At 42.3% G+C, this 18,573-nt stretch overlaps 1 protein-coding gene across 1 annotated transcript; it reads left to right on the top strand.

Moving 5' to 3' along the window:
- Positions 1-6: 6 nt before the first annotated feature.
- On the top strand, positions 7-6,651 carry TRIL (TLR4 interactor with leucine rich repeats). Its single transcript, XM_057365515.1, has one exon. The coding sequence runs from the start codon at positions 162-164 to the stop codon at positions 2,355-2,357; it is 2,196 nt and encodes a 731-aa protein (XP_057221498.1). The 5' UTR covers positions 7-161; the 3' UTR covers positions 2,358-6,651.
- The last annotated feature ends 11,922 nt before the right edge of the window (positions 6,652-18,573 follow it).

The following is an 18,573-nucleotide window of genomic DNA, read 5'->3' as shown; positions in this document are numbered from 1 at the left end:
CACCGCGACCTGCAGCCGCCGCCGCCGCGCCTGCCTGCCCGGCGCGGAGCTCAGCCCGGCGCGGAGCAGAGGAGGGGCCCATTAGCAGCCGCGGAGGAGGCGGAGGGGATGCCGGAGAGACACAAAGCCGGCGGGGTAAGCAGCCCTCGGCTCGTCCCGGGATGGGGGCGCCGCGCCGGGTCCGCCTGATGGTGCTGCCGCGGGTGCTSTGGGGCTCCGTCCCCCTCATCCTCCTGCTGCTGCCCGCGGCCGAGCCCATCTGCCCCGAGCCATGCGACTGCCAGCAGCACCAGCACCTCCTCTGCACCAACCGGGGCCTGCGCTCCGTGCCCAAGACTGCCGAGCCGCAGGATATCCTCACCTACAGCCTCGGGGGCAACTTCATCGCCAACATCTCCGCCTTCGACTTCCACCGCCTGGCAGGGCTCCAGCGCCTGGACCTGCAGTACAACCGGATCCGCTCGCTGCACCCCAAGGCCTTTGAGCGCCTGGAGCGGCTGGAGGAGCTTTACTTGGGCAACAACCTGCTGCCAGCGCTGGCCCCTGGCACGCTCAGCGCCCTGGCCAAGCTGCGCATCCTCTACGTGAACGCCAACGAGATCGGCCGCCTGAGCGCTGCCTCCTTCTCTGGCCTCGGCAGCCTTGTCAAGCTGCGACTGGATGGCAATGAGCTGGGCTCGCTGGGCGATTCCACTTTCTCAGGGCTGCCAAACTTACTCTATCTGCACCTGGAGTCCAACCGCATCCGCTGGCTGAGTCGCGGTGCCTTCACTGGCCTGGCCAAGTTGCGTTTCCTSGACCTCTCAGGGAACCAGCAGAGCTCCCTTCGCCACCCAGACATCTTCGGGCCGCTGCGCTCCCTCCACACSCTGCTGCTGGCCAGCAACAGCCTGCGGCAGCTGACAGGGGGGCTCTTCCAGCACCTGCCAAACTTGGCAAAGCTCTCACTCAGTGACAACCGATTGTCTCACCTGGCCCCGGATGCTTTCAGGGGACTGGGCTCACTGAAGGAGCTGCGCCTGGAGGGGAACCTGCTGAGCCACCTACCTGTCACCCTTCTGGAGCCGCTGGACAGCCTGGAGGCACTGGATCTGAGCCGCAACGCACTGACCGCCCTGCACCCGGCCGCCTTCAGCCGCCTCGGCCGCTTGCGGGAGGTCAGCCTGCGGGACAACGCACTGGCCACGCTCCCCGGCGAGCTCTTCGCCTCCAGCCTGGCCCTCTACCGCCTGGAGCTGGAGGGGAATGCCTGGAGCTGYGACTGCCGCCTTCGTGGCCTCAAGCGCTGGCTGGCGGCGTGGCACTCSCAGGGCCGCCTGCTCACCGTCTTCGTGCAGTGCCGCCTGCCACCCGCCCTGGCCGGCAAGTACCTCGACTACCTGCAGGATGCCCAGCTGGCGCTGCCGCAGGACGGCGGCCCMTGCCCCGATGGTGCCTCTCCCTCCCCGCCATCCCCCGAGGGGCTCGGTGGCAACAACAGCGCAGCGGGGCTGCCCCCGGGGCCACCGCCGGCCGCCTCCACCGCCCGCCTGATGATGGGGGTGCCCATRGCCGCCAGCCCCACGCCGGCACCGCTGCCCAGTGCAGCAGCGTGGCCCCGACGGGCCGGTGCCGCCGGGGTGCCGCCGCTGGTGTCCGACCCTTGCGACTTCAACAAGCTGTTCCTCCACAACCTGTCGGTGGAGGCGGTGGGCTCCAGCTGGGTGACGGTGCGCTGGGCCGTGCGGCCGCACCGCAGCCCCCGCCTGCTGGGGCCGGCGCGATTCCGCCTSCTCTTCGACCGCTTCGGCGCCGCCGTCAAGTTCCAGCGCTTCGTGTACCTGCCGGAGCGCGGGGAGCCGGCGGCCACGCTGCAGGAGCTCCGCCCGGACACCCCCTACCTCGTCTGCGTCGAGGGCGTCCTGGGCGGCCGCGTGTGCCCGGTGGCGCCGCGGGACCACTGCGCCGGGCTGGTCACCCTGCCCGAGGGCGGCACCGCGGCGGCGGCGGGCGGGCCCCGCGGCCCCGACCAGCAGCTGCTGACGCTGGTGCTGCTGGCGGTGAACGCGCTGCTGCTGCTGGCSGCTCTGGCCGCCTGGGCCGCCCGCCTGCTGCGCAAGAAGGTGCTGGGGCGTCGGCATCGCAAGGCGGCCCCGGTCCACGTGCGGCAGCTCTACTCCACACGCCGCCCGCTCCGCTCCATGGGCACCGGAGTCTCCGCCGACTTCTCGGGMTTCCAGTCCCACCGGCCGCCCCGCGGTGCCGCCGCCTGCGCCCTCAGCGAGGCCGACCTGATCGAGTTCCCCTGCGAGCGCTTCATGGACAGCAGCAGCGGCCGGCATGGAGATGAGCACCTGCTGCAGCGCTTCAGCGACTGAGGCCGCCGAGGCCCCGGCAGCCGCGGCCTGCGGACTGTGAGCGGATGGTGCGGGCCCGGGTCGCGGCCTCCGAGGGGCAGAGCTGCGGTACAGTGGCTGCGCTCAGCCGCCCTTGCTGAGGCTGCCTGTGACACGGGGTTACCTCTGCTGGGACCTCGCCTTTTTGTCAGGAATCATCACCAGCCCAAGGATAAACCCTGACGGGCGGYAACTGTGCCTTGCCATGAGGAGCAAACGGCAGGAGCTACTGCCAACAGCAGCCAGTGCCTCCCTTAAGCAAACTCAGAGCTGTTAATTTAAGTGTGCTATTTTACAGGTAGTTTCCTCCGACTGCAAGTTGGGAACAAATTACAGTGAGCAGCTTGGCCCTGTGCAAGGAGCTTTGAACAGATCCATCCAAGGCACCAGCTCTTCCTGATGAAAAATTTGGATCGAGTGTCATCTTTTAATTGAACTCTGTGCAACCAGGGAGTTGTTTGGAGGGCTGGAAATGTAGGGTTTTTTGCTGAATAGTGTGAAGGCTGKGCCATTTCCACTCAAACTGAATGTGTGTGCTTTCATACTTTTCTGTAAACAAGAAATGCAACTGGTTATTTCTACAGGAATATRTTGCTGACACCACTAAGAAAAACTAACAGGTTTTGGTAGAATGTTTACAAATGAGCTATTTTAAAATTGTTTTTGAATAAATACTGCTTGGTACTTGTACACATTAATGTGTGCTGTAGTTGTCTGGGTCCATGATGGTCAGCAGATCACTGACAGTCACATAATCCATCTTCATTTCTAAATGGGTAGWTGCAGAAGTGAACTCTTGATGGATAAATAATCATTGGTGCCTTACTTCAGAAACAATAATAGGTCAGAATATTTCAGGAATGTGAAACAATCTTTATCCTAACAGGCAATTTTCTCTTAGCCTTAGCCTACTAAAGTTAGAAGCTTTATGTACCTCACTGTGAAATAAAACATTTTGTGTATTAATCTAGATTATGTGTTTTGTGTAGCTGAGTGAKTAATGCTAGAGTTAAACCCTTAATGCAGTAGCATATAATGTTTGAGTTGTTTTGGTTGGTTGTTGTGGGTTTTTTTTAAAATTAGGATTTTGCTTTTTGTTTCAGAGCAATGCTGATCATTTTATGGTCAGTTGCTCTCTACTTCTCAGACCTTTTTCTAAATATTTACAGAATGTGGTTCTGTTATACAAAATATGGTGGTTTAGTTTACATTAATAATTCTCTCTGTGTGGTCTACAAATGAGCTAATTAAAGAGGCCCAAACTGGGATTGCACTTTAAATGCAAATGTTTTAGATGGAGTTTGGTAAATTGTTGAGACCATTGATACAACTTCTGCTCCTTTGAATTTAATGTGCAACCTCAGATGAACTCTTGTGGAACTGAATGGCTTGAAGGAAGTGTTAATGTACTATGGAGACATTTGTCTCAATATCATGCATTCATTGCTGACCCGAGGTGTTCATGGCTATGAGTTGTTTATTACCATAATTTCAAGTAAGCAATCTGGGGGTTTTCCCTCTTTCTTTTCTTTTTTTTTTCATTTTTCAGATGAACAAGTGTTTACAAAAGATACCATAGTAACTGGTACCTTCAATTGGAGTTCAATGACTGAATAGAGAGAAAAGACTTTGTGTTCTGAGGGAGACARTGTAGTGCTCATTTGCCTTAATCCTTTAAATGGCAAAAGGAAAAATCAAAGTCTTGTTTTGTGGGTCAGTAGCAAGAAGTCCTTTGGGATTTCATTTTGACAGACTGTAGTTTTCATGAATATCAGTGGCCAAACTTGGTTGTTAGTGTATAGATTAAAATTCATCACTGCTATAGACACAATGCTAAATGGAATAAAAATTGAGGGAATGCAGTATCATGCTTCATTTTTTTTGTCGAGGATTTTAAATTTCTGTTCCTTTGGACACCTGGGTGCTTTTGGCCATTTATGATTGTGGAGTACACCACTGTTTGTTGYTAGAAGTGCAGTGGGATTATTGAGTAAAGCTGTGTATCACACTAACGTTAGCTCTATCACTGGATATTCTTCCAATGGGAGATGCATAGATGCTGTACATGGTTATAATCARTTATGTCAATAAATCCATTTGCTGAAAGAAAATTGGTGTCTTAGATTGTATCTCATAATGCATCCCTCTTCAATCGCAGATTGGCTGTAACTTCTTCATTTTATGAACATGAGGACTGTGGACAGTGTCTCATCATTCTTTTCATCATATTAATGTTCCCTGTTTTGTTTGTAATACATTTGGATAGTGCAAACAATAAAATAACAAAAACAGGCAGTTCTGAAACAGGTAGACCGCTCTCAAGATAGACTAATAAGGTGCTGTGACATGAGTTAAGTAGTTGATCCTTTATGAGGTAAATTAAGAAATAATGAGTGTTTGGGATCTTGTCAGTAGTTTATGCTCATTGGAAGTTACAATTCTGAGGATTTTTCAGTTTTATCAGGCTAATGCTATCAGGGTGTCTTGTTCAGCATATGCACGTTGTTCTAATTAAGAATTCACTGCTTCTCTTTGAATTTTTGCAAACATCTGGAGGAATGCTACAATGAAATGAAACTGACTCTTTGTTCCAGCCTAGGAGAAGTAGACATATAGATCTACACAGCAGCAACAACAAAAAGACAGTAAACATAATGAAGCTGTTGACTTTTAAAAARCCCTAGGTTCTCTAACTTTAGGAATACTTAGGCTTTGTCTGCAGTGTCTTGGCAGGGAGGGAACTGTACTAGCAGGTGGTTGAAARAAATGTCCGTGACCTTGAATGACTGAAAAATGTAAATATGATGTCGCTCTATTTTTACCAGTTGTATTTATATATATTTGGGTCTTTTTTTTAAAGTAAGCTCCTTTCTAAAGAATGACTGTAAAAACAGCCCTTTCTAAATGGATGAATCTGCTATCAATTTGTGCTCAAAATGTTTATCCTTCTAGCAGAAATAGAGTTTTACTGCCCTGTCCTCTCRTAGAATCCATGCAGCTTGGGGAAGAGTCAACTGAGTGCTGTTCTCCTGCTGAGGAATTACTGAACACATTATATATCAAAGATTGAAAATGATCATAATAGTCCCTCATCAAATTAAGTGGGCTGCTGCTGGGATATTTTCAAGAGGTACCAGGGCTTCCTTAGTGTCAGCACTGCCTGATGTGGCAGCCTCTGCCACCCCTTGCCTCCCCTCTTCMATCCTGACCTCGCTGCAGCCAGCTGGCATGGTTGGTTTCACAGCTGGAAGGTGAACTGTGAAACTGATCGTCCTGTAAAATAACCTTTCCTAGTTCCTCCCCTTTCCTCAGTTTTTTATTCTACTTAGTTTCTTTGATTCTGCTTGACTCACACGAGTACTGGAAGTAGCAAAATGTGGGTGTGGAGTTAAGAGGCAGGAAAAAACAAAGATGGGAAGCTGCTTAAACAATGTCATTTAGTCTTGACATTGAGTTTGTCCACAGTCTAAGAAAATCTAGGCTATTCACATGAGATAAACATCCTATGTAGGTAATATACTTTTAGTAGAAATCATTAAAACTCTGCACAATTGAAAATGCTTAGAACTTCTCTCTAAGGTCCTAGAAATATTGACATTACAGCATGGGGCTAGAGAGAAACTATCTGAAGAGAGCAGAGGTGTAATGGTGTCAGTGAATGTCTCCACGTGGATGAGAAAGCTGGTTAAAAAGCTCCACTTGACTATCGGAGCTTGAGTTAACACTGTTACGTTTTCTCAAAATATTGATTTCATTTTGCCATGCTRTTTACTTTTCACAATGCACTGCAAGTGCCACATTTTAAAATATCATCAACATTTGAACCCTTAGAAGAAGGAACTKGGAAAGTGATGCATGTCTCTTGWGCCTTCTYCTTTCTGCTCTTTCCTGGAAGAGATTAAAAAAAATGAGGGAAAAAAAGAGTCTGCTTCAGGATATTTATTTGTCTACTCATCAGGATATTAATTTAACTAGTAAACTAACATTTGGACTGTAGTGGATGAATCTACAAAAATAATTTGTTTCCATGACAGTACACAATGAGCAAGAGAAATACGACTTGATTTCCAAAAACCTGGCTGCTGCCATTAACTCATGTTTGTCTGGCCACCAAGGATGTACATRTGTTGTGCGAGGTCCCCAAGTGAARCTGTGGTTTAAAWAATTATTTWAAAATTATGCCTACATAGGGATGTACTAGACTTTTCATGTGGGCAACTTCTTTGGGACAAGTTGTTTCATAAATGTATCTATAATCTGATATTTGCTAAGTAGAAATGAGGAATAAATATAATAATAATATTAAGAAACTGTGTGTGCTGGATGTTGGATTTRTTCTTTTTGCTCCATGCTAAATATAGCATAGTTTTGGCAGCCTGTCCAAATACTGCTGCTGTGTTTTTCTCCATAAAAAGTTGAGTTTTCTCAAGTGCATACTTTAATTCCCATAGAAATTAAATTCCTGTAGAAAAACAGTCAATTGTCTCAAAACACAAATATTTATCTTAGTATCATTGTACATTACTTCATTTATAGAGATGCTCCTTGATAAGKCTTTTAAAATAAATTGATATCTCATTTGTTTTTACAAACAAGACCATAGGAATTAGAATGAATAATACAATGTGAATAAATAGTTGGAAGGAAACTGCTTYAAACATAATAGAGGTATTTACTAATAAAGAAGAATCTGACACTTTAAAGAGGCATTATGAGTTTTTATGCTGTGACACACATCACCTTTGTTGTTGGATTTTTAAAGGTGCATTTATTCATAATTTGATAACCTATGGGTAATAATTTTATGTTGCAGAAATAAACTGTTGTCCAGAGATGGGAAGGCCCCCACATATATAAATCTCAAAATCTATTGAGCRCTAAAAAGAAAATTGGAGTACTGTTAAAAGTATTTATTTTCACCAAAGTATTACCTATTTTTTTTCATTGCAAAGTGCATTTGAAGTTGTTGCCAAGTAAAGCAGTCCTTAGCTAATAGATTAAGTGTTGTTTCTTGACTTCAGATACAGGCGTAATCCTCTTCTTTACTTTACCAAGGTGTTTTTTTTTTTTTTAATTTTAAACATAATCTCTAATCACTTTTTTTTTTCCCCAGGTATTTCAATTTTGTGTGTATATTCAGTTTATATTTTAAAATACTTYATTGCACTTCTGAGATCCATCCATGTGGAACTTGAACCAAGAGAGAATCTGAACAAACATTAAAGCAATCYGTCAGTCAACATATGCATAGTACTTTGTAATGTAGCAAGTGCTCAGAGATTGTGAAGTGAGTGGTTTATTTTTTTAGAATATTGTGAGAATAAATGCCCAACAAAACATTCATGCAGAGTCACAGCTCTAGTACCTTCTAGTGATGGCAAATGTATTACTGTAATGTAGCACCTTATACATCAGTCTGGGTTAGTCTAGTTTATTTTGTTTTGCCATGTGAGACTAGAAAAAAATAATTTATTATAAGACAAGAATTCAAGGAAATAGAGCGGATAAGCTTTTTGTGAAGTCCTTGGCAAAAATCCTGTTAGCCAGAATTTTCCTGGTTCACTTAACTTCTCATGTCTGCAATTTGTTTCATTATCATTAGTTTGGTGTATGTTTGCTTAATTGTAATAAATATTTAGAAGTAGTTTGAATAGCTGAAGAAGGCCTGTTTACATATAGTAGATAAAAATCATATACAGAAAGATAATGAGACAAGTTTTCTCATTGAGAGATTGATTTATCTCTTAAGGGACAAACAGTTCAGGGATATTTTCTTTAAAATAAAACCGAATGCCAATTTTAGGTCAAGAAAGGAATATTCTTTCTCTGGAACATGAAGAAGGTAGGAAGGTTGCAAATAGCTATGTGGTCCTCTTATTTATTTTCTTGCCAACAAAAGCAAAGATTGGCATTGTGTTAATGAATTATATGGAGATACACGTGCATCTTATCTGGATCCAGAAAAGTTCACAGAAATTGTATCTGTGATTCATTGTTACACTACTGTACTTCATCCTGACAGTGGGAAAGACCTCTTTTGGTATGTTCAAGTCCATATTTTAGTACAATCTTTAGCCTCTTGTTTGTCTTTGTACTATGGACATATCTAGGATCATACCATTTCTTTTCCTCATCTTGCTAAATATTTAAATATTGAAGTTAAAATTTTAAAGTTGGTCAGCACTGTAGCAGCCCCTACATGACTGCTGTAAAACAATTTGAAGTAGRGGAGGATATGCAGTACTGATAACAATCAGATGAAAGGTCAAAAAACATTTTACTGTAGAGGAACATGCTCAGGAGAAAAAAAAAAAAAAGTTGTTTATAACTGAAGGATAACATGGTTTATTTGCCGTTACTGTGTCATGATCTAAATCTTGAACAAGCATGCTGCAAGACAAGGAGCATATGTTAGACTTTGGAGACAGTTTGGAGCGTTGCTCAGTACATACAGCAGATGTTCTAGCATGCCTTTTTTTCAGTAACAGTTTAATCCTTCTTCTGTTTTCACTCCGTGAAAGTGAAAAGACTTCAAGACTCTTAATGTAGGGACCCATCAATTATAGGTCTGTGGTGATGGAATTAATTGTATTGGAGGGATGTGCTCTGAGATGTTAATCTTAAAAAAAAAAAAAAGTACTACCTAGATCTGATCAGTTTAGAGGGATGAACTTCAGTGTTAACTGACATGGAAATGTCTTTCTAGCTGATAACTACCAAAGAGAAGGAGAGGGGGAATCTTTTGTGATCATTGCAGTAAATTGTTAACTCTGAAATKTAAAGACATTGCCATAAGGACCCAATAAATTATTTTTCCCCTGAACCAAATTTCTCCCCTTCCTCTTGTTGCCTAAAAAATTCTACATAWTATTTAAAATATTTTGTCAAAACTTTCGGTTTTTCTTTCTCCCAGCACCACTCCAGTATTAAGTATTGGCAGTATAAAACTCTGTTGCAACTATTTAATGCAAGAGTGGCAGTATTAACTCAGCRCTATCTGTACTCACCCAGTTCAATATGAAAATGAAAACAGTATAAAATGAGCCAAAATCTGGAACTTCCCTGTAGTTCCTGTGAGCCTGGTGGAGGTGTTGGCATCCTTGCTGTATAGTTTTGCTTGTGCCTTCTGCTTGCATACTCTTCCTGGTTTTGCACTACCTTCTCCTACCATCTTACTCCTTGTCACAGTGCTTTTTTTCAAGAGATTTGGGGTGTTCAGGCCAGCAGATGCTTACTTTTTTCTTATCTCATTTTTTAAATCCTGTATAATAGGAGTTTGTTTTGTTTTATCTATTTTGAAATAGGAGATAACAGCTCTTTGCAGTCTACAGATTACAGCCAAAATACAGCCTGGCCTTAGAAAGGAAAGGAAGAAATAATGCATTTTTTTAAAGTCCTGCTTAAATGGAAGTAATTTTTGTTCAGGAATTGGGATTCCAATTGTGATTGGGATTCACTGGGATCCCACTGACACTATTCTGCTGCACGCTGTGCAGAGCCTTCTGATTTTCCTGCCAGGATACATCCCCTAAGAACCTAGGACTGCAGAGGTCCAGCAGAAAATAAAGACATCCCTTCCTTCCATTTCTGTGGCTCAAATGGRAAAGAGATTCAGGCTCAGCATCTTTGTCACCAGAATGGCTAAGAACTGTATTTATTCTATAACATAYGTATTGACCTAAGCTGATTTTGTAACTGGAGAGTCATAAATAGGATTCCCACTAAAGACAGCRTCAAAAACCTGACATTTTGGGAGATGAAGCCTCCTTACTTTCCTTCTGTAAAACTGAAGTCAGCAGAAACTGAACTGGCTGTTTGCTGAAGGTGCTAACAGCTCTTTGAGGAGTCTGTAGTATATGATTGGGTGCACTTTCAAATAGTCTCTAATATATTTTATTCAGAAGTATTTAGAATATATCCCAGGCAGAAAATACTAATGAATTCCAAACAGCTTGCAATGATACTGACCTACTTAGATTTTGGATTCGTTTTTATTTGCACTTGCAAGTGCACCTGAGRCGTACCTGAATTTCAGTCTGATCATATGCTTTTATCCAACCTGCTAAAATCACCTACCATTCCAATTAGCACAGCTATACCTGAAAAACTCTGCTATTCTCACAATTTTTACTTTTAGCCTTTTCACATATACCATGGTAGAAAATCATCTTGAGCTCCTAGGCCTTGAGATATGCAGTTGCTTATGAAACTGAAAGAGAATGGACAATTTTTCCAACCTTCCAAACACAGTCAAACTCTAATGATTGGAACAGGTTTGTTTTGGTTTTTGTTTCCCACACAYACAGCCACACCCCCCRTGGTAAAATCCATAATGGATTAGARCCCTGCCATATACTACATTTGCCAGAGTCTACCAGTAGWGACAATAGTGGCAGGACCCAAATGTGTGTGCACTGGAATAATCGTTTGGCTGTTCGGATTTGGAACTCTACAAAATTTGGGCATGTGAAAAATATCACTAGAACTGATTTTATCCTTTAGGACTTATGGGTTTTTATATGTGGGTTTTTTTTTTTTCCCCCCCCAGAAATATTCTGTGTCCTATTCCCTATTTTATTTTGCTTCTCCACCTGGCTAGAGGCTTTTGGATTAATACAGCAAGRGTGACTGGAATATGTGTTTAAGGATGCTGAGAAGCTGCAGGTGCTTAGGAAATATGATGCTTTACAAAATATGCAAAATATARACTTTGAGAGGAATCCAAGCTCAACATTATGGTCTTTACATGGATAGCTATCTCCAAATTAGTGTGTTACACTCCCTGTGTACCTCCTGCTACCCTCCCTGTATATCATTATTAGCTGCCTTCTGTTTCTCTTTGTGATCTGTAATGAGGTGTCAAGTTTTCAACCTCTTACATTGGGTTTTGACCTGGTACTACTGTAGCCACTCAGGCTGCATTTTTCTCCAGCGTGGCCAATACATATATTGGGTATTGTTTTCATGCAGTATGAATAGAGTACAAGAGAAGAAGAATTATAGATAGAAAAAATGTGTTTCTTGCCTGCAGCTTTATCATTCAGCTGATGATAATTCAGGCAGACAGCCCCAGTGATSTATATGATCTATTTGGTCTGATTCTTCAGAACAACTGCTGCCCCTCCTGAAAGGGAAAAGCTGTTGGACATCTCCTGTTCTGTGTTTGTGATCTTTTCATTTTGCTTGAAACTAGTTTTTTAAGTTTCTTGACAGAAGGAGGTAAAATCCTGACATTCAGGCCAGTGGTAGAGCTTTTATCACATGTGTATATTTTCACTTCAAAGAGCTTGTATAGCTGCCTGTTTTTCAATATTCTTTGGACCGAAAGTGATCGAAATCAGACATGAACAGTCAGAAATGAATTTTTGTTCAGGAATCTGAATATTCAAACCAAGAGAAATTCATACATTAGAAAGAGGAATTCTGAATCTGCATAGTTCTCTAGTGCACTAATTTCATTTTAGGCAGCTTGTTTTTTTGGTCTCACCTGCAGAGCTCTCCCTCTCTGCTGTGCCACCCCTCTGTGCACTGTTGGCATCAGCCCGCATTTCTCAGAAGCCTTTAGATGTTAATTTGCTTCTTGGGTTTTAGTTTGGGGGGTTTTTTTTTCTGCTGTATAATAGGCCTTATCCATGTCCCCTCCCTCTTTGCCTTGTTAGGTTTTTAAACGTCAGGATTATGGCAATTGGATCATTACAGCAGAGCTGCCAAAACTGGTGTTATGACCTCTATGTTTTGAAGTCAGGGGTTGGAGTTGATGCTTTATCTGCTTAACTGTAATGCTGAAACATTTTAAACAACCTTTTAATAATTCCTTTTAATAATAATTCCTCTGCCCTTTTCGTGTCCTCAAATGGTCAATTTACTCTTCTGAAAAAGTAAGTGGAGTTTTCCTGACTCATCTTTTCCATRTAAAGTCATTATGTCTGACCCATAAATATAAACTTCCAAAGAGCACATACTTTGCATCTGAAAAGGTCAAAATGGCATGTGTTTTCTGGGGGGACAGAAGCCCTCTCAGTATATCCAGGAAGACTTTATTAAACATCCATTTAAAATTATATGAAGCTAAATATCACTTTGCAAAAGGGATTGCTTTGGAGGGCAGCATTGGATATAACTAAAACTATGTTTATTATGTATTACTAAGAAATTTAAACTACAGGATTAGAGCATAAACCCAGTTTTTTTATGAAAATTGTTATTCCTAGAATTATTTGTTTTATTGGTGCAAATACATTATGCCAAACAGGTGTAGCACAACAGAACCTAAGGCAGCCCATTTTTGTTAATTTCAATAGGTCTATATCAGACTTGAACTTGAGCCAATTTTTCTATTTTCCTATTTTCCTGCTTCTGCTGCAAAATTTAGCTGTGGATATTAAGAAGTGGTGGTCTATTTAAAAAGTAGTCTGATTAAACAAATCAACTATTTATCTCTTTCATGTAACTGTGAATTTMTACTCTCATAATTGGTAAAGCAGTGTGTGAAACTAATTGATTTCCGGAAAATATTCATCAGTGATTCAGCTGCACCCGTTGCACTTCTTGGAATATCACATGGAAAATGAAGATACCAAAAGGAAACATCTGTTTGTATCTAAAACCCCAAATATTTCTGAAGTTTAGCAACATGCATTCTTYTTGGGGCTGCCACCTATTATATTCAGCTCTAGAGCAAATACCARAAGGGATACTTGAGGTGACCTTTTGTATCAGATTAAACAAAATGAGAAAACACTTGGCAATCACACTTCCTCTGCTAGACCATGGGAAACAGCAGAGCGGGGGAAGAGATACAGTAAAAACATATTAATTCAGTCTTGTTTGCTTTAGAAGGGTCCAGCAGTRAAAAGAACAACTAACTGTGAAAAACCTGGCATCTCTAGAAGAGTGTCTAGATTGTCCTGACAAGGGCTACCTGAAGMAGCAGTAATACATGAGGGGATGGAGAAAAACAAAGGACTAGAAAACATTATGTGAGAAATGGTTTCCTTTCAAAAGCTATTTATCTTAGGGAGCAAATGTTTCAGTGGACTGCAGTTTTGGTATCAGTGTTCTTGTTGCGTGTTAACACATACTGGGCTTGAATATTTTTTTCACTTATTTCTTTAAAACACTGCATGGATTTCMAAGTTCCCTGTGCCCTGGTTATTCCGTGATTCCCTTGTTTGTTGGCTGCTAAGCAAAGCTGGGGGAGGAAAACAAGCTCAGCTTAATTTCCCAGTAAGGTTAAGCTGGCACAAACCTGAATGCTGCTAAAATGACAGTCCTGGATGCTCATCCCCTCCATCTGTCCATCCAGAACATGCTGGGTAATAACACTACTGACAGTATACATTGCTGCTCCTTGCTGCTTGTTGGCAAGGGAACTGGGTGGTTTATTTGCATCTGAAAATGCACAAATAATAGGAATAGTCAGCTCTACTAAGCAAATTATAGWTCTATGATCAAAGGCTATCCCACTCTAAAGGTGAACAGATAAAGCARCCCTCAGGCAAAGAAGCATGAATGCAAATGTTTACCAGTTACAATGATTTGAATTATTATTTAGTAGGTCTATACACCAATGGCTCACTTAAGGAGGTTAAATTTTAGACCTTCAGTGCAGTAGGGATGGTTTCGTTTGGTTTGGTTTGCTTTGCTTTGCTTTGATTTTGTTTGCTCAAATTGGTTGTTCAGTAGCCCAGGGAATTCTCTACCTGTCACAGACTGTCTCCATGGTGCCTCACTCTGTGCTGCTGCTTTCTGTCCAAGCATGTTCAGATCTCAGAGTCCTTCCTTGTGTGCAAGGGCTTAACATCTGCAGGCTTCTCCTAACTGGATGGGATGCCATGGACCCTTCCTTCTCCTTCCAGAGGGGAGCAGCTGCAAGAAGAGTGGRAAGGCATGAGGACATTGAGATTTCCACCACACTCTTTGTGGGTGAGAAGCTCAGAAGACAAACTGCATCTTCCAGACCAGTTGTGTAGCCAGTAGGCAGGGATGGGGACAAAAAAAAAAAAAGAGGGAGATTTTGCCTGGAGACAAAACTTCAGCAATGACAAGGATGATGGCCAAACAAGGGCTTGATGAGGAAAAAAGGGTTGCAGCACTCAAAACCTTTGACCGGGTTATGAAAATTCAAGGCCAAAAGTGYTCATAGGGTTGTTTTGGCCAGCTGAATTGTTTCATTCTTCCATCTCTGTCTAACAGTCAGGAGACAGATCTTCCTGTTTGCTTGAGCTTTTTTAGAAGAAAGGAATATGAGTGTTTCAATTCTCTCACCACCCCGAAAACCCCTTGCCCACTGTGCACTGAGTATTAGAGTCCACTGAAGACAGAATGTTCTTCAAAAAATAAGGTCCATCCACACTGTCTCCAGCAGTAAAGTATTATTGTTTGGCGGTAAACAGGTCTAAAGGTAGTTTAAACAGGATCAAAGACTCTTCCCAGCTCTGGGGCAKCTGGAAGGAGAGGTTCCACAGCCAAGTTCCACCTTTGCCATGCAGCATTTCTGCTTCTGTTTCTCCCTGAACGTGTTGCCGTACATCATACTCGCTTTCCCRGGCTCTTGACRTGAGACTTGCAGCTGTGGGTCGATWCTGTYAAATKACAAGTAATGGCAAATATCACAATTCTTGGAAAAAAAAGCAATTTCTTTAAAATCTGCTGAAAATCATGGGAAACTTGCATTGCAGCATGAGGTCTGTGTGTGAGCTCCCATTGGGGTGATGGTGCTGTCAGCTGGATGCTGCAGGATAATTTTTAACAAATGAAGGTGTACTGTCATGGAATTCTGCTGGTAAGAGAGATGGTGATATGTGAGCAGATACACAGAATTAAACTGAATTACTATTTCAGTTACAAATCAGGACGGTAATTGAGTCCTGTAGGTGATGCTCTAGAATGAATGGGATCTTCTTCCTCTGCTCATACAAGAGATCTCACTGCCACRTGCAGAGAAATTCCCTGCTGCAGCTGATTTGCCCAGATTGGTAGAAAAGCTCTTGGGGGAAGATCTGGCCTCAGGAGGAGTTTCCCAGACTGTGAGTTTGACTGGCAGGGTGCACAGCCCTGGAGGATGTGGCGGGCTCAACCCTAAGAAGAGTGCAAGGCACACAGTTGTTTAATCATCCATTTAAACAGTCAGGTTACTCACTGCAGGCACTATGCCAATTTTCTGCATGTACCTGTCCTCCTCCTTTCTCTTCTACTCAGAGTCAGAGCTCGGTAAAAGCCAAAACCACTACAGACTCTGGAAAGACTGAGACACTGACTGAAAGAGGAGCACCAAACTGGATGTCCAAAATAGTAGCTGARTTTTTGGAACTGGAGATAGGGAGAAGGGAGGACAAGCATACATTTCTTAAAATGCAACCCTTATGCTCTTTAGGCTTTGTATAGTTTCTGCTTTTTCTGCTTTTTTTCTCTTTCCTTCTCTTTTTATGTTCACCCTTTTTTTTCCTTCTGTTTTTGCTCTTAACTCCTTCTTACTGACATTGTTCCCACACATTTGTTAGAGACCTTACAATGTTCTTTCTGGCTGAGTGTTCATTAACCTTTCATGTTGTATTGCAGAAAAAAGTGGATTAATTATGTTGTGAAGATTCCCAGCATCTCTCTTGACAGATTTTCTCATGGTAACTTTGACCCCTCTCCTGAGCACAGCTTCTCTTCTCCTTCCTTCAAAAGAGATGTGAAGCTTAAATATCAACTCATTTAAGCCCCTTTGAAAGTCTTAGTTCATGCATGTTTCCTCACAAGTTCATCCTTGGGGATGCACAATTTACCTCCTCAGAATTTTGATGTTCTTGTACRTAATTACAGAGTTGATATATTAAGATTATAAACAAGCCAGTAATTAATTTGATAATGYATATACAAAACTGAATGACACAAAAAACCTTGTCACATGTATTCCCTGGCTGACTTGCCCTAGTAGTCTGCAACTTCCATGCCTCCAGGCCTTTTATCAGTGTACAGGGTTTCTCCTGAAARCAGTGGAACATTTCTAAGGCAGCTAGTTTTCTCTGACACTTTTCTTCCTGTTTTACTTTGATTMCCTTTCCCAATACAGAAGCACACATTTCTTTTTCTTCCTTGTTCAAATCTCCTTATTTGACTTAGTGAATGAGTTTTTCTGTCTGCTCCATAAAATTTGGAAGTATATTTATTCTGAAATCAGTAATTTTCAGTCTCTAACCACTTTCACAGACAGAAAAAAAACCAGCTTCCTTAGGTTTCACCCCCGTTGCTGGGGGTATATGAAGTTCAGTAGATGATGTTTGCTTTAAAGACTGACTGTAGACTCCTGGGTGGTAAAGTAATGAAATAATACTGCTTTGATATTGATTGCTATTCCATTATTATGTCATAAGTTCAKCTGGAATAGATTTCCACAAAATATTTCAAGAGGAGAACATTTTAACAGGTTAACATACCTCAGATCCTTAGGGCCTGTCTAGCCTCATGCATTAGGTTGAAAGGAAGCTGCTTGAGGAAGCTGGGGCTTTCTTCAGCACAGTTTTCAAAAACACATCTCAGCTGAAAACTAGCTGAAGTTGGTTGTTGGTTCTTCTGTATTTTTACTGTTATAACATTAACCAGGCAAGTGAATTTTGGGGAAAAAGTGGAAGGAAAGTAATAAACACATTTTCTAAAAAACTGTGTTAGATAATTGAGTAGGTATTTAGAATTTTATCTACTTGATAGGATATGTAGGTACAAACAGCATTGTTTTAATTCCTGTTTGAGAACCCCATGCTCATCAGCACGTTTGATCCCAGAATGCTCCTTCAGCTCTCAGCTAAGGCTAAAAGCCCTAAGTCACTTCTGATGAGAAAGTGCATTGCTTCCAGGATTTATCTCCTCATTTAATACTTTTGTGCAAGTTCTGTTGTTTTTGTGGCAATAATTTTTGTGTTAATTCTTGATCCAGTTTTCCTCGAGAACCTAAGTAACAGTGTCACCGCTTTCAATGTACCTAAGGAAATAAATCAGTTTTTCATCATGGTTTCTATCAGCAAGTTTTTAGTAGCAAGTTTTGCTAATAAGTAACATAAACTGAAATTACTTTGTTAGACTAGAGAATTTAAAGAACAGAATTAGTGAGAAATTGACTTCAAAATCATCTAGACACAGTCTTGGGCAACTGGCTCTCTGTGTCCCTGCTTGAGAAGGGTGTTGAACCACATAACCTCAGAGGTCTCCCCCTGTTTCACCTCTTCCCCTCTTGTGATGATGTGACTTAACTTTCATCCTTATCCATTTGCACTATTTAAGTGGCAACTGAAGCCTTTTTCATCAAACTACGAGATCTGCTAGATGAAGGCTTGTAGGGATTTTTTCCCTAATCACATACACCAGAATGTAAGTGTTGATGAAGTCCAGTAAGTGAAAATCAAGTACATCCATTGTCCAGACACTGGATTGGTTATTCAGGCGTGGTTTATGTGTTTTCTGGAATGAACATGTACTCTTCGAAGTCTATGATGGATTTCAAAGAGCCTGTCAGATCACTTGGACCTGTGTCCCTTGAACCTGTCCAGATCACTTTCAGCAAAAAACATGTGTTAAGTAATTTTTTTCTGTCTATCTACAGTGCACAAACAGTCACTGTTTTTCCCATGCAGTACCTGAATCAATCAGCAGATTTTTATGATGATCAAGCTTTCACTCTGTTACTTAGTAAATTTGAGGGTTGAGTTGTGTTATAGAATTAAAACATTATAGGTAAAACCAGTCACTATTATGAATCACCAACTAAATAATACGGAAACTTTGATCAGGTGGCCCCGCCTTTGTAATTACTGATTTCTCTCTGGAGTAACTTTATCATCACAACAATTACCGTCACCTTTGGTGAAAACATGAGCATAGACAACCACTGACCTTGGGTCACATCCAGTTTAGAAGTCACCAGAGTAAMTGCCAGTAATTCACCCAGCTGCAGTCATCTTTTAATATTTCTTTTTCTGTTAATTCTCCTTGTGGTTTCACKTTGATCAGGGAAGAAGTAAACAATGCCATTATTGGTTGGCACTTGTAGTTACTCTGCTTTGGTTTGGAAAAGCGTTTTGCAGAAGTACTGARGGGAATATGAAAATGGTTTTCATTTACACTTCCCTGGTGCCCTTTTAGAGCCCTCTTTCAATGAATAAAACATTATTTTTTCCCCTCTCCCTGAAACATCATAAAAAAGCCTGAGCAACACTGT

This window comes from Malurus melanocephalus, unplaced genomic scaffold (genome assembly GCF_030028575.1).
Source record: "Malurus melanocephalus ecotype Western Australia unplaced genomic scaffold, MMel_1.1 scaffold_53, whole genome shotgun sequence".
Taxonomy (NCBI): Eukaryota; Metazoa; Chordata; class Aves; order Passeriformes; family Maluridae; genus Malurus; species Malurus melanocephalus.
Note: the sequence above shows the minus strand (reverse complement) of the source record. Positions and strands in the feature narration are given on the sequence as shown.